Source organism: Myotis daubentonii, chromosome 15 (assembly GCF_963259705.1).
Source record: "Myotis daubentonii chromosome 15, mMyoDau2.1, whole genome shotgun sequence".
NCBI lineage: Eukaryota > Metazoa > Chordata > Mammalia > Chiroptera > Vespertilionidae > Myotis > Myotis daubentonii.
Window position 1 is genome coordinate 11034074 of NC_081854.1, and position 22405 is coordinate 11056478.

General features: G+C 40.9%; 1 protein-coding gene across 5 annotated transcripts in view; it reads right to left on the minus strand.

Moving 5' to 3' along the window:
• LOC132216703 (insulin growth factor-like family member 3) overlaps positions 1 to 22405 on the minus strand; it is a 71320-nt gene that overhangs the window by 26272 nt on the left and 22643 nt on the right. For 3 of the 5 annotated variants that reach the window (XR_009448782.1, XR_009448784.1, XR_009448781.1), the window contains 2 exons: positions 21179 to 21265; positions 19291 to 19531 (listed from right to left, as the gene is read on the minus strand). Coding sequence is in view for 1 of the 5 variants with exons in the window: in XM_059666081.1 (XP_059522064.1) it covers positions 3297 to 3311 (15 nt within the window). In the remaining 4 variants the exon portion in view is untranslated. Of the gene's footprint in view, positions 1 to 3296; positions 3420 to 18594; positions 18663 to 19290; positions 19532 to 21178; positions 21266 to 22405 lie in introns of those variants that run through there. The other 2 variants (XR_009448783.1, XM_059666081.1) reach the window with 2 other exon arrangements.

The window sequence follows — 22405 nt, forward strand, 5'->3', positions numbered from 1 at the left end:
GATCATGATGGGTAGTCCCACCCCAGGCCTGTAACTTCTTTAGCTCTGTCCATTGTTCTTGTGCATCTGCTTTACACGTCTTTAAGGTACCAGAAGTAACACTACTTGAAGGCACAACCACCCTTAAGGAAGCACATAATCTTCCTAATTATCCTGTTATCCCATCCCCGCCTTGCTCTTGCCCATATCCATGTGATCTTCCTTACAGTCCCTCCTGAATTTCAGCTGCATACAAGAAGCTACAAAACTTATTCTCTGGAGTCTTTGAGGTCTTGCTCCCCAGCATATGTTGTCAGTTTGGCTCAAATAAACTCTATATAAAATTATCTACATGTTTGGATGTTTCTTATGTGGACACTATCAAACACTTAAAATGTGGTTTGTAAAACTGAGACACTGAACTTTGCATTTTGTTTAATTTTAATTCACTTAAAGGTAGCATGTGTGCAGTGGCCGCCGTATTGGACACCATGCTCCTGAGACAGACATTGCTGCCTCAAGAGAGCCCAGGATGCTGACATCCCCATGTCCCCAAGGTCACCTCACCTAGAAAACATTGCAGAGCTATGGCCTGGAGTCAGCAGGACCTGGGAGAGCCCTAGGTTTCAGAAACTCACTCTTGGTTCCACTTGCTCTGGCTTTTCCAGGTCTATTGCTTCCAAGCTGCAGCTGAACCTGTCCCAGGGGATCCAAGCATTGGTCTCAGTCACAGGGAGCTCTCCAATGGGACTGAACCCTGGACAAGCTGAAGCAGCCTTCTTTCGGGTCGTACCCGGGATGAACATGGCCCCTGAGTGAAAATTGTGCATGGTGAAGGTGGAGAGGGGAGTCTGAGAGCCTGTGAGAAGTTTGCAGAGCACAATGTGTGATTACACCAATTTATCTTCATGGGCATGCAGGCACCAGCTGTCACTCAATGTTCCAACCTGCTGATCTGGAATTTCATATTTATCTTGAGTGAGTGACTGCTCCCAGTCTCAGGATCTGAAATGGTAAATACATGGGGAGCTTGGTTCCTCCCTCGATTGCACAAACTCTACTTGCAATATTGGGGTTAGCAATACCAATTGGAATCTTTGGTGTTGAATAATCTCTGTGAGAGTGCAGAATCTCTGAGGGAAGGCAGGAGAGGATGGGTGGGTGGGTAAGAGGTAATCAATAAAAGACCTTTTATGCATATATGCATAACCCCTGGACACAGACAATAGGGTGGTGAAGGCCTGGGTGGGGCGGGAGTGGGTTGGAGGGGACCAGTGGGGGGGAAATAGGATATATGTAATACTTTCAACAATAAAGATTTATTTTTTTAAAATTTCTGTGAAACTCACAGGCAAATCTGAGTGATGATGTAGATGGTAGACACATCGTGGGAGAGCCCTAGGGTGAGGGGAGAAGTGCAATCTTACTTTGTTTTCCAAATGTGAAAACCGTATTCACTCCCCCACATGCTCATCTGTAGCATGACCTTGCTGCTCCCATCAACAGATGGAGTCTCATTCTCCTCCCTTTGATTCTGCATGAGCTCAAATGACTCATTTTCCCAATAAATGTGGCACAAGTGGTGCTGGGTGATAAGATCACATTGTGTTTATCTTTCTCCCTTGGAACAGCCCTCTGGATGCTGCCCTTTGAGACACTCCCACGCAGACCCCACCACCAGTAGGTAAGTGCCCAGGGCTCAGGGAGAGGCCAGGTCTCAGTGTTCTGGCTGAGTCCCAGCTGCTGGAAGCATTTGAGTCGTCTTAGCCCAGGTGCCAGACACCTGTACAGTGAGCCTCCGGATGATTCCAGCCCCAGCCTTGGGGTCACCCAGCCTTCACGTCTACCCAGCTGAGGCCCAAAGACGTTGGAGCAGAGACATTCCTTTTCCTCTGTGTCCTGTCCAAGCTCCTGACCCACAGGATCCATGAAAACCCTGAAGTGGTGGTTTTTGCTACTACATTTGTGGTGGTTTCTTATGGAGCAACATGTCACGAGAACAGACATGGGTATATGGCCACGAGGAGCTGCTAAAACAGAGACATAAACCACATGGTGTTGGCTTGGGGCTGGGGGCTGGGAAGACACTGGAAGATCCTAGAGAAAGTTCAAGGAATCTGGAAGGGCCTCAGATCAACTCTGGGTGCAAGCTGGGAGCACAGGGGGAAATTTTTATGGCCTCTGAGAGAAAGTAACTCATATAGTGGCAGAAAGTTTGACAGCACTGATACCTGAGGTGATATTTAAAATAGTAAATATACTGAATAAGCTGCTAGATTTAAGAATATTTCTAGCCCAAGCCGGTTTGACTCAGTAGATAGAGTGTCCATCCTTGGACTGAAGAGTGGAGGGTTAGATTCCAGTGAAGGGCGTATACCTGGGTTGCAGGCTCAATCCCTGGTACATTTCACATTTCTGTTCTAGTAACATGTTGCTTCTTTCACATCAATGTGTCTCTCCCCCTCCTTTTCACTCTCTCTAAAAATCAATGAAAAAAATATCCTTGGGTGAGGATTCACAACAAAAAGACTATTACTAGACAGAATACTAAATGTACCCAGTGGTTTCTTTTAGCCACATATGATCAGAATAGGAATATGAGAGGTATCAAAAGAGAAAATATCCAGTTTCCCAGCAAATTTTAGGGGATATATATAGAATTAACAGGACTTGCTGAGTATACACACACACACACACACACACACACACACACACACACGTTTCTCAGTTCCTACCTCTCCAAATAACAAGATTCTCAAATTAAAAAAACAGAATATTGGCAAAGATCAAATCCAGAGTGAGGCTGTTAGGTTCTCTTTAAGGCCTCAGAACTATCCAGGGTGATGCCATCACACAAAGCCTTTCAGCAGAGCATTATGACTTCTCTATCTCAAGGTCAGTCTCCCAGATGCCGCCACGTAAATTAAAGGGCATCTAAGAATCTGAAGGTAACTGAATATCAAAGAAATATACAGTGTGGGGTTTTTATTAATAAATCTTTATTGTTCAGATTATTATAGTTGTTCCTCTTTTTTCCCCCAATAGCTTCCCTCCACTCAGTTCCCACCCCACCCCATGCCCTTACTCCCCATTGTCCTCGTCCATAGGTGTACGATTTTTGTCCAGTCTCTTCCCGCACCCCCCATGCCCCTTTCCCCCCAAGAATTATCAGTCTGTTCCATTTCCATGTGTCTGATTCTATTAGATTCACCAGTTTATTCAGCTCATCAGATTTTTTATTCATTTGATTTTTAGATTCACTTGTTGATAGATATGTATTTTTTGTCACTTTGTTGTTCATAATTTTTTATCTTTACCTTTTTCTTCTTCATCCTTTTCTTAGAGAATACCCTTCAGCTTTTCAGATAATACTGGTTTGGTGGTGAAGTCAAGACTGGTAGCTCACAGAGGTAAAAAATCTTGTGATTCAGCTCCATCTACTAGAAAATAGTAGAAAGACCTCTTCATTAATATAGATAATATGAATGTCTAGGCAAACGAGAACAACAAACACCATGAATAACCATGGTAATAAGAATGACCAGAAAGAAAATGAAAAACCCAGGAAAGCAAGCTGGAGCACATGGAAATATATTATATAAATGACAGAGATTTCAAGATTGCAGTTCTGAAAATACTCAAGATGCAAGAAAATGCAGACAGAAAATTCAATGCATTCAGAAAACAAATCAATGAATAAAATGAGTACTTTACCAAAGAGATTGAAATTTTAAAAAAGAACCAATCAGAAATCCTGGAAATGAAGCATGAATTAAGGAGATTAAGAGTGAACCAATAACAACAAGAAAGACCACCGCATGGGAAAACATATTTGCCAATGTTATCTCAGATAAGGGATTAATATCCAAAATTTACAGGAAACTCATACAACTTAACAAAAGGAAGATAAACAATTCAATCCAAAAATGGGTAAAGGACCTAAATACACACTTCAAAAAAAGATATACAGCAGAGACATATGAAAACATGCTCCAAGTCACTAATCATCCAAGTGATGCAAATCAAAACAACAATGAGGTACCATCTCACACCTGTCAGAATGGCTGTCATCAACAAATCAACAAAAGACAAGTGCAAGCCAGGATGTGAAAACAAAAAGAAAAAGGAACCCTTGTGCACTGCTAGTGGGAATGCCGGCTGGTGCAGTGATTGTGAAAAACAGTATAGAATTTCCTCAAAAAGTTAAAAATGGAACTCCCGTTTGACCCCATAATTCTACTTCTAGGAATATATCCCAAGAAATCAGAAACACCAATCAGAAAACATATATGCACTCCTATGTTCATAGCAGCACAATTTATCATAGCTAAGATTTGGAAACAGCCTAAGTGCCATTAGTGGATTAAAAAACTGTGGTACACTCTAACCGGTTTGGCTCAGTGGATAGAGCATTGGCCTGCGGACTGAAGGGTCCCAGGTTCAATTCCAATCAAGGGCATGTACCTTGGTTTCAGGCACATCCCCAGTGGGGGGTGTGCAGGAGGCAGCTGATCGATGTTTCTAACTCTCTATCCCTCTCCCTTCCTCTCTGTAAAAAAAATCAATAAAATATATTTTTTTAAAAAACACAAAAAACTGTGGTACATCTACACAATAGAATACTACGCTGCTGTAAAAAGGAAGGAACTTTTACCATTACAACAGCATGGATGGACCTGGAGAGCATTATGCTAAATGAAATAAGCCAGTCAGAGAAAGATAAATATCACATGATCTCACTCATTTGTGGAGTATAATGAACAACATAAACTGATGAACAAAAATAGATCGAGAGACAGAGAAACACTGAACAGACCATCAAACTTCAAACAGAAGGCAGAGGACATGGAGGGGGGGAGAGGCGGGGTGTGTGTATAAGAGACCAACCAAAGGACTTGTATGTATGCATATTAGCATGACCAATGGACACAGACATTGGGGTGGTGGGGGCTTGTCCTGGGCGGTGGGAGTGGCCAGGGAGGGGTCGAGAAGGGGGGGAAGGAGACATATGTAATACTTTAAACAATATAAATAAATAAATTTATTTATTATATGATAATAAATATAAATAAATTTATTTATTTATTTTAAATAAATAAAATTATTTATTATGCTCAGAGTGAACTACTGAGCATATAACACAGAGCCAACCAGTGATATTGAAGATAGGAATCAATAAATGACACAGAGGGAAGGAGAGAGAGACCTGAGCATAGAGAAAAATGAAAGAACTCTATGAGAACTATCTGACTCCATCAGAAAAAGCAATATTATAATTATAGGCATTCCAGAGGAGAAAAAGAGGGAGCATGAAACAGAGAGTCTATCCAAATAAATAGTGGATGAGAACTTCCAAAACCTATGGAAAGAACTAGATTGTTAAATCCAAGAAGCAAACAGAACACCTAGTTACCTCAATCCAAAGAAGCCCTCTGCAAGGCACTTGGTATTAAAACTGTCAAAAATTAATGACAATAAAAAACTTCTTGCCCTAACCGGTTTGGCTCAGTGGATAGAGCGTCGGCCTGCGGACTAAAGGGTCCCAGGTTTGATTCCGGTCAGGGGCATGTACCTTGGTTGCAGGCACATTCCCTGTGGGGGTTGTGCAGGAGGCAGCTGGTCGATGTTTCTCTCTCATCGATGTTTCTAACTCTCTATCCCTCTCCCTTCCTCTGTGTAAAGAATCAATAAAATATATTTTAAATAAATAAATAAATAAATAACTTCTCAAAGCAGCCAGGGGAAAGAAGAAAGTGACCTATAAAGAATAACCCATCAGAATTTCTTTCAACTTCTCAGCAGAAACTCTACAAGCCAGAAGAGAGTGGAAGCAAATATCCAAATGTCTGAAAGAGATAAATTACCAGCCACAAATAATATATTCAGTGACATTATCCTTTAAATATGAAGAAGAAATAAAGATGTTCCCAAACATACATAAACAGAGGGATTTATCACCAGAAAACTTCCATCGCAGGAAATACTCAAGGGAGTTAGTCTACCTGAAACAAAGAACATAAGGTCACAACATCATGAGTAAGATCACCAAAAATCTTACAACATAAACAGGGATAATTTGTGGCAACCAAAACATAGGAGGGGGTAAAGGTCTGAACTGTCAAAGGATAATGAAGATCAGATGTACTCAAAAGAAGAAAAAAAAAACTACAGTATATATGCAACTTAGAAAAATCTCCAAACCAGGACACGTAGCTTTAAAAAAAAAAAGAAACAGAGGAAAGAACTATGGAATACCACCAAACAAACACAACAGAGAGAAACGCAATGGAAAAGAACCAGTGGAGGCACAGAGCCACCAGAGAACAAAAGATAGAAAGGCTATAGGAAATCCTCATACATCACAACTACCCTAAGTATAAATGGTCTGAATTCACCAATAAAGAGGCATAGGGTAGCAGAGTGGATCAAAAAAACAAAACCAACCATATGCTGCCTATAAGAGACACATCTAAGGGGCAAAAATAAAAGCAGATTCAAAGTAAAAGGATGGAAAATGATTCTCAAAGGAAATAACATCCACAGAGAAGCAGGTGTAGCCATACTTATATCTGACAAAACAGATTTCAAGATAGCAAGAGACAAAGATGGACACTTTATAATGATAAAGGGGACACTACATTAAAAGAAATAACACTTCTTAATATATATGCACCCAACCATGGAACACCGAAATATATAAAACAGCTACTCACAGAATTAAAGAGATAAACAGATCAAAACACAATCATAGTTGAAGACCTCAATATTCCATTGACAGCTTTAGACAGATCAACCAAACAGAAAGTCAATAAAGAAATATCAGCCTTGGAAAATGGCGACCAGCAGGAAGGTAGGGAGGGAGAGCGTGTGAGAGCGCAAGGAAGTGATAGAGGAGTGTGTGGACGTGTGTGGTGTGTGTGTATGAGCTAGGGGCAGTTAGATTCTGCAGGTCTTCTAAGGGGCTACTAAACCGGGCAGTCTTAGGCTGCGGAGTCCCGCTCCCTGCGGGGACATTCCTGGGCGGCCACGCCATCTTGGGAAACAGCTGCTTGAGACTAGGATCCTGGCCTCAGCACCACCCAGTCTGATCTCAGACGCATACCAGGACCCTGCAGCCACTGGGGACAGAGACCTGTGACCACAGCTACAGACCTGCGGACACCAAAAGTTCAGAAATCCCCAGGGCAGATCCGTGAGTAACAGAGCCCATCCCCCCTTCCCGCAGGCTCGCGGGCAGCGCCAGAGTAACTAACTGATAGACCCAACCCTTGCCCGGGCCTCAGCGCTCCAGGAACTTTAGCCTGGAAGTGCGCAAGCACCTTGGAACTGATCCCGCATAGGGCCGGGTTCAGGAGTCCTGGGCTGGGAGCAATCGCGCGAACACCGGGATCTGGTCCTGCTTGCACTGCCTGCTCCAGGAGCCCTGGGCTGGGAGCAAACGCTTGAACCCCAGGAACTGATCCTACGCGCACTGCGGGCTTCTGAGCCCTGGGCTGGGAGCAAACACGCAAACCCTAAGAAGTGAGCCTACACACTCTGCCGGCTTCGGAGCCCTGGGCTGGGAGCAATCGCGCGAACACTGGAAATTTGTCCCACGTAGCACAGGCCCAGGAACCCCGATTCTCTGGGCAGGAGGCAGCACCAAGCACCAGTGACTTGACTGTGTTTCTTATCACCTGTGCCTGAGATCCTGATTCCCTGTGCATTCATACTAAGAGCCAGTGACTCCAATTCCTGGTGCAAGGGCACACAGGGACCCTGATTCTCAAGGCAAGGTCATGCAGAGCAACAGAGACTCTGATACTGGATTCTTGGGGAACTCTGACTCCTGGCACATGCTAGGGGGCTCTGGTTTTCAACACGCTTCAGGGGGGTCTCTGTTTCAGCACGGTGCAGGCAGGGTCCCTGATTCTAAGGGCGCGTACTAAGCCACATTGAGCGCTGACAACACTGACTATGAGCGAGCCTGGTTCCCACCAACCCACCACAACCACACATCTTAGTGTCAGAGCTCTTCAGTGACACTAGGGTGGTGGGAGGCTCCCACTGCACATGGCCCAGGCCCACGCAACTCGACGTTTGAACCATTGGGAGATAATCAGAATGAAGAGACAAAACAACACCCAGAGGAAAGACAATGAGGAGTCGCCAAGAAAGGAAATTAATGAAGTTTAAGCATGCAACCTGACAGAAAAAGAATTCAGAATAATGGTTGTACAATTCATTCACCGGATGGATGAGAAAATCAACAACCTATGCAAGAATCAGGAAGAAATGAAAAGTGATATAGCTACAATCAAAAACACCATGGAAAGTTTCAACAGCAGACTAGAAGAAGCAGAGGACCAAATTAGTGAGTTAGAAGATAAGGCAGAGAAACAAGCTCAATCTGAACAGCAACTGGAGAAAAAAATTAAAAAGCAGGAGGAGAGCCTAAGGGAGCTTCGGGACAACATGAAACGAAGTAACATACGCATAATAGGGCTGCAAGAAGGACAAGAAGAGCAGCAAGGATTAGAAAATCTATTTGAAGAAATAATGTCAGAAAACTTCCCAGATATGGGGAAGAAAAAAGTTACACAAGTACAGAGAGTCCCAGGCAAGATGAACCCCAAAAGACCCACACCAAGACACGTCATAATAACGATGGCAAATGTACAAGACAAAGAGAGAATCTTAAAGGCTGCAAGAGAGAAACAGAGAGTTACCTACAAAGGATCCCCCATCAGCTTATCAAATGATTTCTCAACAGAAACACATCAGGCCAGAAAAGAATGGACAGAAATTTATAAAGTGATGCAAAGCAAAGGACTGAATCCAAGAATACTCTATCCAGCAAGGCTGTCATTCATAATTGAAGGGGAAATAAGAAGCTTCACAGACAAAAAAAGGCTAAGGGAGTTTATCACCACCAAGCCAGCAATGCAAGAAATGCTAAAGGGACTGGTGTAAAAAGAAGAACTAAAAAGCCCAGAAAGAAAAGAGCCACAAAAAAATAGAAATGGCTACAAACAAGTACCTTTCAATAATAACTTTAAACGTAAATGGACTAAATGGTCCAATCAAAAGACATCGAGTGGCTTAATGGATAAAAAAAACATGACCCATATATTTGCTATCTACAAGAGACCCACCCTCATTAGAAGGAACTCACACGACTGAAAGTGAAGGGATGGAAAAATATCTTTCAGGCAAATGGAAATGAAAAAAAAAGCTGGGGTAGCAATACTTATATCAGACAAAATAGACCTCAAAGTGAAGGCCATAACAAGAGATAAGGAAGGCCACTTCACAATACTAAAGGGATCAATACAGCAAGAAGATATAACCCTGATAAACATATATGCACCCAATGCAGGAGCACCCACATACATAAGAAAACTCCTGGAAGTTATCAGGGGAGAGATCGACAACAATACAATCCTTGTAGGGGACTTTAATACACCACTGACATCACTGGATAAATCCGCTAGACAAAAACTCAGCAAAGAAACAGCAATCCTAAATGATTCACTACATCAGATGGACTTAATTGACATCTTCAGAACACTTCACCCCAAAGCAACAAAATATACGTTCTTCTCAAGTGCTCATGGAACATCTTCAAAAATAGACCACATATTGGGTCATAAACAAAGTCTCCCCAAATTCAAGAAGATTGAAATCTTACCAAGCATCTTCTCAGACCACAAGGCCATAATATTAGAAATAAACTACAATAAAAACAACCCAAAATACTCAAACACTTGGAAGCTGAATAGCACGTTACTAAATATTCATTGGATTACCAATGAGATCAAAGAAGAAATTAAAAACATCCTGGAAACTAATGACAATGAAAACACAACAATCCAAAAACCTATGGGACACAATGAAAGCAGTCCTGAGAGGGAAGTTTATAGCTCTACAGGCCTATCTCAACAAACAAGAAAAAATGGTAGTAAATCATCTAAATCTACAGCTCAAAGAATTAGAAAGAGAGCAACAAGAAAAGCCCAGAGTGAGCAGAAGGAAGGAGATAATAAAGATTAGAGCAGAAATAAATGACATAGAGACCAAAAAAACAATACACAAAATCAATGAAACAAAGAGCCGGTTCTTTGAAAGGATAAACAAGATTGACAGACCTCTAGCCAGGCTCACCAAGAAGCAAAGAGAGAGGACACAAATAAACAAAATCAGAAATGATAGAGGCGAAATAACAATAGACCCCACAGAAATGCAAATGATTGTTAAAAAATACTATGGACAACTCTACTCCAACAAACTAGACAACCTGGAGGAAATGGACATATTCCTAGAAAAATACAACTTTCCAAAACTTAATCAGGAAGAATCTAAAAATCTCAATAGGCCAATAACTATGGAAGGAATTGAAGCAGTCATCAAAAAGCTTCCAGCAAACAAAACCCAGGACCAGACGGCTTCACAGGGGAGTTTTGCCAAACATTCAAGGAAGAACTAAAACCTATCCTCCTCAGACTACTACAAAAAATTCAAGAGGAAGAACCACTTCCAAGCTCATTCTCTAAAGTCAGCATCACCCTAATACCAAAACCAGGTAAAGACAACACAATGAAAGAGAATTACAGGCCAATATCCCTCATGAACATAGATGCCAAAATCTTCAACAAAATCTTAGCAAATCGGATCCAGCAGTACATCAGAAAGATCATACACCATGACCAAGTAGGATTTATCCCAGGGATGCAAGGATGGTACAATATTGGCAAATCAATAAATGTGATACATCACATAAACAAATTGAAAGAAAAAAACCACATGGTCATATCAATTGATGCAGAAAAAGCATTTGACAAAATTCAACACCCATTTTTGATAAAAACTCTCAGCAAGGTGGGAATTGAAGAATCATACCTCAACATAATAAAAGCCATATATGACAAACCCACAGCCAACATCATACTCAATGGACAAAAACTAACACCATTTGCCCTAAGAACAGGAACAAGACAGGGATGCCCACTCTCACCACTCCTGTTCGACATAGTACTGGAAGTGTTAGCCATTGCAATTCCTCAAGAAGAAGAAATAAAAGGCATCCAAATTGGAAAAGAAGAAGTAAAACTGTCCTTATTTGCAGATGACATGATATTATACTTAAAAAACCCTAAAGACTCCATCAATAAACTATTAGACTTAATAAAAGAATTCGGCAATGTAGCAGGATACAAAATTAACGCCAAGAAATCTATGGCATTTCTATACACCAATAGTGAATGTACAGAAAGAGAGACTGAAAAAGCAATCCCCTTTACCATCGCACCAAAAAAATTAAGCTACCTAGGAATAAACTTAACTAAAGAGGTAAAAGACCTCTTCTCAGAAAACTACAGGATGTTGAAAAAAGAGATAGAGGAAAACATAAAGAGATGGAAGAACATACCATGTTCTTGGATTGGTAGAATCAACATCATTAAAATGTCCATACTGCCCAAAGCAATCTATAAATTCAACGCACTTCCCATTAAAATACCAATGGCATATTTCAGAGACCTAGAACGTACTCTCCAAAAATTCATCTGGAATAAAAAACGGCCCCGAATAGCTGCAGCAATCCTGAGAAAGAACAAAGTAGGTGGGATCTCAATACCAGATATCAAGCTGTATTACAAAGCCACTGTTCTCAAAACTGCCTGGTACTGGCACAAGAACAGACATATAGATCAATGGAATAGAATAGAGAGCCCAGAAATCGGCCCGAACCAATACGCTCAATTAATATTTGACAAAAGAGGCAAGAACATACAATGGAGTCAAGATAGTCTCTTCAATAAATGGTGTTGGGAAAGTTGGACAGATACATGCAAGAAAATGAAACTAGACCACCAACTTACACCATACACAAAAATAAACTCAAAATGGATAAAGGACTTAAATATATGACAGGGAACCATAAAATTCTAGAAGAATCCAAAGGCAACAAAATCTCAGACATATGTCGAAGCAATTTCTTCACTGATACAGATCCCAGGGCATTGGAAACTAAAGAGAAAATAAACAAATGGGACTACATCAAAGTAAAAAGCTTCTGCGCAGCAAAAGAAACCATCAAGAAAACCCACTGCGTGGGAAAACATATTTGCCAATGTCATATTTGATAAGGCTCTAATCTCCAAAATTTATAGGGAACTCATACAACTTAACAAAAGGAAGATAAACAATCCAATCAAAAAATGGGCAAAGGATCTAAATAGACACCTTTCAAAAGGGGACATTCAGAAAGCCAGGAGACATATGAAAACATGCTCAAAGTCGCTAATCATCCGAGAGATGCAAATCAAAACAACAATGAGGTACCATCTCAAACCTGTCAGAATGGCTATCATCAACAATTCAACAAACGACAAGTGCTGGAGAGGATGTGGAGAAAAAGGAACACTTGTGCACTGCTGGTGGGAATGCAGACTGGTGCAGCCACTATGGGAGACAGTATGGAGTTTCCTCAAAAAACTGAAAATGGAACTCCCATTTGACCCAGTGATCCCACTTCTAGGAATATATCCCAGGAAACCAGAAACACCAGTCAGAAAGGATATATGCACCCCTATGTTCATAGCACCACAATTCACCATAGCTAAGATCTGGAAACAGCCTAAGTGCCCATCTGTAGATGAATGGATTAGAGAACTGTGGTACATCTACACGATGGAATGCTATGCTGCTGTAAAAAAGAAGGAACTCTTACCATTTATAACGGCATGGATGGAACTGGAGAGCATTATGCTAAGTGAAATAAGCCAGTCAATGAAGGAAAAATACCACATGATCTCACTCATTTCTGGATAATAAAGACCATTATAAACTTATGAACAAAAATAGATACAGAGGCAGAGCTGCCTCGAACAGACTGTCAAACTACAGCAGGAAGGTCGGGGAGGGTGGGAGGGCAGGAGGGGGGTGGGTAAGAGATCAACCAAAGGACTTGTATGCATGCATATAAGCATAACCAATGGACATAAGACACTCGGGGGTAGGGGAGGCCAGGGGATTGTCAAGGGTGGGGGGAAAAAAGGAGATATATGTAATACTCTTTGTAATACTTTAAGCAATAAAAGAAAAATTAAGCTATCTAGGAATAAAGTTAACTAAAGAGGTAAAAGACCTCTACTCAGAAAACTATAGAACGTTGAAAAAAGAGATAGAGGAAGACATAAAGAGATGGAAGAACATACCATGTTCTTGGATTGGTAGAATCAACATCATTAAAATGTCCATACTGCCCAAAGCAATCTATAAATTCAACACACTTCCCATTAAAATACCAAAGGCATATTTCACAGACCTAGAACGTACTCTCCAAAAATTCATCTGGAATGAGAAACGACCCCGAATAGCTGCAGCAATCCTGAGAAAGAACAAAGTAGGTGGGATCTCAATACCAGATATCAAGCTGTATTACAAAGCCACTGTTCTCAAAACTGCCTGGTACTGGCACAAGAACAGACATATAGATCAATGGAATAGAATAGAGAGCCCAGAAATCGGCCCGAACCAATACGCTCAATTAATATTTGACAAAAGAGGCAAGAACATACAATGGAGTCAAGATAGTCTCTTCAATAAATGGTGTTGGGAAAGTTGGACAGATACATGCAAGAAAATGAAACTAGACCACCAACTTACACCATACACAAAAATAAACTCAAAATGGATAAAGGACTTAAATATACGACAGGGAACCATAAAATTCTAGAAGAATCCACAGGCAACAAAATCTCAGACATATGTCGAAGCAATTTCTTCACTGATACAGATCCCAGGGCATTGGAAACTAAAGAGAAAATAAACAAATGGGACTACATCAAAGTAAAAAGCTTCTGTGCAGCAAAAGAAACCATCAAGAAAACCCACTGCGTGGGAAAACATATTTGCCAATGTCATATTTGATAAGGCTCTAATCTCCAAAATTTATAGGGAACTCATACAACTTAACAAAAGGAAGATAAACAATCCAATCAAAAAATGGGCAAAGGATCTAAATAGACACCTTTCAAAAGGGGACATTCAGAAAGCCAGGAGACATATGAAAACATGCTCAAAGTCGCTAATCATCCGAGAGATGCAAATCAAAACAACAATGAGGTACCATCTCAAACCTGTCAGAATGGCTATCATCAACAATTCAACAAACGACAAGTGCTGGAGAGGATGTGGAGAAAAAGGAACACTTGTGCACTGCTGGTGGGAATGCAGACTGGTGCAGCCACTATGGGAGACAGTATGGAGTTTCCTCAAAAAACTGAAAATGGAACTCCCATTTGACCCAGTGATCCCACTTCTAGGAATATATCCCAGGAAACCAGAAACACCAGTCAGAAAGGATATATGCACCCCTATGTTCATAGCACCACAATTCACCATAGCTAAGATCTGGAAACAGCCTAAGTGCCCATCTGTAGATGAATGGATTAGAGAACTGTGGTACATCTACACGATGGAATGCTATGCTGCTGTAAAAAAGAAGGAACTCTTACCATTTATAACGGCATGGATGGAACTGGAGAGCATTATGCTAAGTGAAATAAGCCAGTCAATGAAGGAAAAATACCACATGATCTCACTCATTTCTGGATAATAAAGACCATTATAAACTTATGAACAAAAATAGATACAGAGGCAGAGCTGCCTCGAACAGACTGTCAAACTACAGCAGGAAGGTCGGGGAGGGTGGGAGGGCAGGAGGGGGGTGGGTAAGAGATCAACCAAAGGACTTGTATGCATGCATATAAGCATAACCAATGGACATAAGACACTCGGGGGTAGGGGAGGCCAGGGGATTGTCAAGGGTGGGGGGAAAAAAGGAGATATATGTAATACTCTTTGTAATACTTTAAGCAATAAAAGAAAAATTAAGCTATCTAGGAATAAAGTTAACTAAAGAGGTAAAAGACCTCTACTCAGAAAACTATAGAACGTTGAAAAAAGAGATAGAGGAAGACATAAAGAGATGGAAGAACATACCATGTTCTTGGATTGGTAGAATCAACATCATTAAAATGTCCATACTGCCCAAAGCAATCTATAAATTCAACACACTTCCCATTAAAATACCAAAGGCATATTTCACAGACCTAGAACGTACTCTCCAAAAATTCATCTGGAATGAGAAACGACCCCGAATAGCTGCAGCAATCCTGAGAAAGAACAAAGTAGGTGGGATCTCAATACCAGATATCAAGCTGTATTACAAAGCCACTGTTCTCAAAACTGCCTGGTACTGGCACAAGAACAGACATATAGATCAATGGAGTATAATAGAGAGCCCAGAAATCTGCCCCAACCAATACGCTCAATTAATATTTGACAAAGGAGGCAAGAACATACAATGGAGTCAAGATAGTCTCTTCAATAAATGGTGTTGGGAAAATTGGACAGATACATGCAAGAAAATGAAACTAGACCACCAACTTACACCACACACAAAAATAAACTCAAAATGGATAAAGGACTTAAATATACGACGGGAAACCATAAAAATACTAGAAGAATCCAAAGGCAACAAAATCTCAGACATATGCTGAAGCAATTTCTTCACCGATACAGCTCCTAGGGCATTGGAAACTAAAGAGAAAAGGAACAAATGGGACTACATCAAAATAAAAAGCTTCTGCACAGCAAAAGAAACCATCAACAGAACAACAAGAAAGCCCACTACATGGGAGAACATATTTGCCAGTGCTATCACTGATAAGGGTTTAACCTCCAACATTTATAGGGAACTCATACAACTCAACAAAAGAAAGATAAACAATCCAATCAAAAATGGGCAAAGGACCTAAATAGACACCTTTTAAAAGAGGACATTCAGAAAGCCAAAAGACATATGAAAACATGCTCAAAGTCGCTAATCATCTGAGAGATGCAAATCAAAACAACAATGAGGTACCATCTCACACCTGTCAGAATGGCTATCATCAACAATTCAACAAATGACAAGTGCTGGAGAGGATGTGGAGAAAAAGGAACACTCGTGCACTGCTGGTGGGAATGCAGACTGGTGCAGCCACTATGGAAGACAGTATGGAGTTTCCTCAAAAAACTAAAAATGGAACTCCCATTTGACCCTGTGATCCCACTTCTAGGAATATATCCCAGGAAACCAGAAACACCAGTCAGAAAGGATATATGCACCCCTATGTTCATAGCAGCACAATTCACCATAGCTAAGATCTGGAAACAGCCTAAGTGCCCATCTGTAGATGAATGGATTAGAGAACTGTGGTACATCTACACGATGGAATACTATGCTGCTGTAAAAAAGAAGGAACTCTTACCATTTGCAACGGCATGGATGGAACTGGAGAGCATTATGCTAAGTGAAATAAGCCAGTCAATGAAGGAAAAATACCACATGATCTCACTCATTTCTGGATAATAAAGACCATTATAAACTTATGAACAAAAATAGATACAGAGGCAGAGCTGCCTCGAACAGACTGTCAAACTACAGCAGGAAGGTCGGGGAGGGTGGGAGGGCAGGAGGGGGATGGGTAAGAGATCAACCAAAGGACTTGTATGCATGCATATAAGCATAACCAATGGACATAAGACACTGGGGGGTAGGGGAGGCCAGGGGATTGTCAAGGGCTGGGGGGGAAAAAGGAGACATATGTAATACTCTTTGTAATACTTTAAGCAATAAAAAAATAATAATAATAATAATATAAATAAATAAATAAATAAATAAGAAATATCAGCCTTGCCCTGACCAGTTTGGCTCAGTGGATAGAGCATCTGCCTGGGGACTGAGGGTCCCAGGTTTGATTCCAATCAAGGGCATGTACCTTGGTTGCGGGCACATCCCCAGTGGGAAGTGTGCAGGAGGCAGCTGATCGATGTTTCTAACTCTCCCTCTCCCTCTGTGTAAAAAAAAAAAAAAAAATCAATAAAATAAATTTTTTGTAAAAAACTTCTGGGATGAAGCAAAAGCAATAATGAGAGGGAAGTTTATATCATTACAGGCCTATCTCAAGTAAACAACCTACATCACATCTTAAAGAAATACAGAAAGAAGAACAAAAGCAACCCAAAGTAAGCAGAAGAGAGGAACTAATAAAAGTTAGAACAGAATTGAATGAAATAGAGAACAAAAAGACTATATAAAAAATTGATAAAACATGAGCTGATTCTGTGAAAAGATTAATAAAATTGACAAACCCCTGGCTAGACTCACTAAGGAAAACAGGGTAAACACCCATATAAACAAAATCAGACATCACAGATATGCAGAGGACAATACTAGACTATTATAAAAGACTATATGCCACCAAATTCAATAATCTAGAAGAAATGGATAATTTCCTAGAAATATGTAACTTTCCTAGACTAAATCATAAAGAATTGGGAAATATAAACAAACCAATCAGCAGTGAGGACATTGAAACAACCATCAAAAACCTCCAAAAAAATAAAAGTCCAGGATCCGATGGCTTCACCAGTGAATTCTAGCAAACATTCAAAGAAGATTTAAAACCTATCCTTCTCAAACTCTTTCAAAAAACTGAAGAAAAGGTAATACTCCCTAACACATTCTATGAGGCCAATATAACCATTATATCAATACCTGGCAACAATGACACACAAAACGAAAAGTACAGACCAATATCTCTGATTAATACAGATGCAAAAATCCTAAACAAAATACTAGCAAATCAAATACAACAGTACATCAAAAAAATAATACATCATGATCAAGTGGGATTCATTCCAGGGACACAAGGATGGTTCAACATATGCAAATCAATCAATATAGTACACCACACTATGCAAAAGAAAGGATATATGCACCCCCTATGTTCATAGCGGCACAATTTACCATAGCTAAGATTTGGAAACAGCTTAAGTGCCCATCAGTAGATGAATGGATTAAAAAACTGTGGTACATCTACACAAGGGAATACTACGCTGCGGTAAAAAGAAAAGATGGAATTCTTACCATTTGCAACAACATGGATGGAACTGGAGAGCATTATGCTAAGTGAAATAAGCCACTCAGAGAAAGATAAATATCAGATGATCTCGCTCATCTGTGGAATATAATGAACATAAACTGATGAACTAAAACAGATCCAGAGAAAGAGAAGCAATGATCAGACCATCAAATCTCAGAGGAAGGTAGGGGAAGGTAGGGGAAGGGGGAGAGATCAACCAAAAGACTTGTATGCATGCATATGAGCAGAGCCATGGTTACATGTTTTTAAAAAAAAACCCACATCAATGATTTAATGGTGGTCTGAACCAGTTCTAACTGAGTGTCACATTACAGTATCTCAAATCCTCAAGATAAATACTATCTTGGAAACTACCCAAGTTGTGACATCTTTCTGTGAATACTGATGAAGGGGAAACCCAGTTAGCAAAGATTCATTGGCATATAACCCACCAAACTCTGGATTTCCCACAGTTCTCACACAATCCACCTCAGACCTACACTGTCTACAATTCCTCAGAGTTTTTAGTGGAAATAATGACGTTGCAGCATGATTTAGAAGGAGAGCAGGGGCTGCAGGAACCCTGGTAGAGAGAATAAAAAAGTCACAGATAGATGTAGATAGAGATCTCTGGGATTCATAAAACCAACTGAAAGAGCACCTTGTAGACTGCCTGGTCCAAAGAAAGGCTCCATCCATGATTCTCACTATTATTGTATTGTCACCATCACTGTTGTTGCCCCTCTGTTCTCTGCTGGCTTCCTCCCATGTCACAGTGAATAGGCTGGGAAGGTGAAACAGAGGAGGCAGACACTTTCAGACCTGGTAAAGCTCATGGTTAGTGGAGGGACTCCCTCCCCTTAAGTGTATGTGCAGTACTTCCATATGAGTGGTCCATGCATTCACGTATGTCAGCCCTCCTCTCTTAATTTGGCAGGTGCCTGTGTGGGTTGGTATATATGTTGGCAGGTTTCCTTAACGTGTCCTGCCCACGCACCTGTCAGGACTCCCACCTGTGGAGACTCGCCTCCCATTTACACAGCACAGCTGCTGGAAACACAAATCCAGAGGACCTACATTCCTGCTTCCTAAGCTCTTAAATTAGCTTGGCACTTCATTCCTAATTCTCAACCAAAAGCAAGGAATTCCTGACTAAAATAGAAAGCCCTCAATAAATAGTACAACTGACTATGAAACAAAATCACAAAGAGTATTACTAGAGGAATTCATGTCTGTGTAATTAAATTGTCTACATAGAAATCCATGGAAGTTACTGTCGAGCCAGAGGCATGGCTGATAGATTCAGTCAGTCACAAAACAGTATGCCCTTTTTAGATTCAGACAGTTTAATACTTACATAGACAATGAAAGTAAGTCTAGTCCCAGGTGCCAGCTGCCTCTGTTCCTTGCACAGGGCGACGTCAAAAGGGGTCAGGTGACTGCAGCAGGGATGACAGGACCCTGTTGCTGAGGAGAGAATACCATCTGTGTCTGAGCACTTTTGTAGCCTGAAGCTCAACCCCATGGGTGAGAGGTAGAAGCCTCAGACCCGTCATCACTGAGAGACGACAAGGAGAAACGCTCTTAGGACAGATTCCCTGAAGGATAGAGAAGCAGTGAGAACAGCGTTGTAGCAGCTCTTCATAAGCCTCCCAGGCTCTCCTGTCCCGGGAGGATTAGAGTGTCCTGTCAAAGTTAAGATTAGCTGCTCCCAATCCTGGCTTATATGTTGACACATGCTGATACATGAAAGTACCAGGAAACTGAAACCAACTCCCCAAATCTCCTTTTAAAAAATTCCTGGAAGTAATCATTGAAATTGAAAGGTTGTAGGATGCAAAGTAAACACACATCAAACTAAAAAGCTTCTGCACAGCAAAAGAAAACATCAACAAAATGAAAAGGGATCTCACGGTATGGGAAAACATATTTGTCAATGATACTTCTGATAAGGAGTCAATTTCCAAAATATATAAAGAACTTATGCAACACAACAACGGGAAGACAAACAACCCAATTAAAAACTTGGCAAAGGACCTGGTAGACACTTCTCCAAAGAGGACATACAGATGGCCAAAAGACATATGAAAAAATGCTCAACATCAATAATCATCAGATGCAAATTAAAACCAAATGGAGTTATCACCTCCCACCTTTTGGAATGACTATCATCAATAAAACAACAAATAAATGCTGGCGAGGATTCGGAGAACAGGGAACCTTGTGTAGTGTTGGTGGGAATGCAGACTGGTGCAGCCACTGTGGAAAGCAGTATGGAATTTCCTCAAAAAAGTAAACATGAACTGCCTTTTGACCCAGCAATCCCACTCCTGGAAAATATTTGAAGAGACACTAATTTGAAAGAATATCAACACTCCTATGTTCATTGCAGCATTATTTACAATAGTCAAGATCAGGACACACCCCAAGTGTCCATCAGTAGATGAGTGGATAAAAAACTGTGGTACATTTACACAATGGAATACTACTCAACCATTAAAAAACACACACACAAGGAAATCTTACCTTTTGTGACAGCATGGATGGACCTGGAGATTATTATGCTAAGTGAAATAAGCCAATCAGAGAAAGACAAGTACCATATGATCTCATTTATATGTGAAATCTAATGAACAAAATTAACTGACAAACAAATAAAGACAGACTCAATACAGCAAACAGACTGAAAAAGGTGGAGGGATTAAGGAAAACACACACAAACACACATACACACACACCTATATTGTATTGTGTTGTGTTCACCACCCCAAGTCACATCTTCTTCCATCACCATTTATCTTCCCTTTATCCTCTTCTCACCTCCACCCACCCATCACCATACTGTCTGTGTCTATGAGTTTGGGGGAAGTTTTTATGCTTAATCCCTTGACCTTTTTCACCCAGCCTCCCAAACCCCTCTCCTCTGACAGCTCTCATTCTGTTTTCTGTATCTATGGGTCTGTTTCTATTTTGTTAGTTAGTTTCTTTTGTTCACTAGATTCCACATATAAGTGAAATCCTATGGTACTTGTCTCTCTCTAGCTGGCTTATTTCACTTAGCATAATAATCTCCAGATTTATCCATGCTGTCACAAAAGACAAGATTTGCTTCTTTTTTTACAGCTGAGTAGTATTCCATTGTGTAAATGTACCACAGCTTGCCCTGGACCATGTTGCTAAGTGGTTAGAGTGTCACCCCGAGCACCAAGGGGTCCCGGGTTGGATTCCCGGTCAGGCATACGTACCTGAGTTTCAGATTTGATCCCTTGCCCCGGTCAGGAGGCAACCAATCCATATGTCTCTCTCACATCAATGTTTCTCTCTCTTTTATTCTCTCTAAAAATCAATGGAAAAATATCCTCGGGTGAGTATTAACAAAATAGAAAGCCCTTGATAAAAAATAAATATACCCACAGCTTTTAATCCACTCATCTATTTAGAGCAGTGGTTCTCAACCTGTGGGTCGCGACCCCTTTGGGGGTCGAACAACACTTTCACAGGGGTCGCCTAAATACATCCTGCATATCAGATATTTACATTACAATTCATAACAGTAACAAAATTACAGTTATGAAGTAGCAACAAAAATAATTCTATGGTTGGGGGTCACCACAACATGAGAAATTATATTAAAGGGTCACAGCATTAGGAAGGTTGAGAACCACTGACTTAGAGGCACATGGGTTGTTTCCAAAATCTTGGCTATCCTATATAATAAAAGCCCAGCAACTGAACAGTGGAACGACCAGAACAATCAGAACGACTGGTCAGCCAGTCACTATGTTGCTCACTGACCACCCGGAGGCAGACGCTCAATGCACTGGTGGTCAGTGCTCTCCCACAGTGGGAGCGTCACTCAGCTGACCACAGCAGGTGCAGGCACTAGACCAGGGGTGGGCAAACTTTTTGACTTGAGGGCCACAATGGGTTCTTAAACTGGACCGGAGGGCCGGAACAAAAGCATGGATGGAGTGTTTGTGTGAACTAATATAAATTCAAAGTAAACATCATTACATAAAAGGGTACGGTCTTTTTTTTTTTTAGTTTTATTCATTTCAAACGGGCCACATCCGGCCCGCGGGCCATAGTTTGCCCACAGCTACACTAGACTGACCCCACCAGTGCATGAATCCCGTGCACCAGGCCTCTAGTTGTAAATAATACTGCAATGAACACAGAGGTCCTTACCATATTTTCCCGTGTATAAGACAATCCCATGTGTAAGACATCTCCCACTTTTCCAACCCCAAATTAAGAAATCAATATCTTAAACATTTTGCTGGTTTTCCTCTTAAGGTCTTCTCTTTTTTTTGGCATCTTAAGGAGTTATTCTTCCTGTTTTCTCCACTCTCTGATCATACACTCAATGGGAGGAGGTCCAAATTGTCTCTCTCTCTGCAGCTCTACCAGTATGTCCATGCTCTTTGGCATAGCTGATTACATTCAGTTTGAATTTTGCAGAGTCAACAATC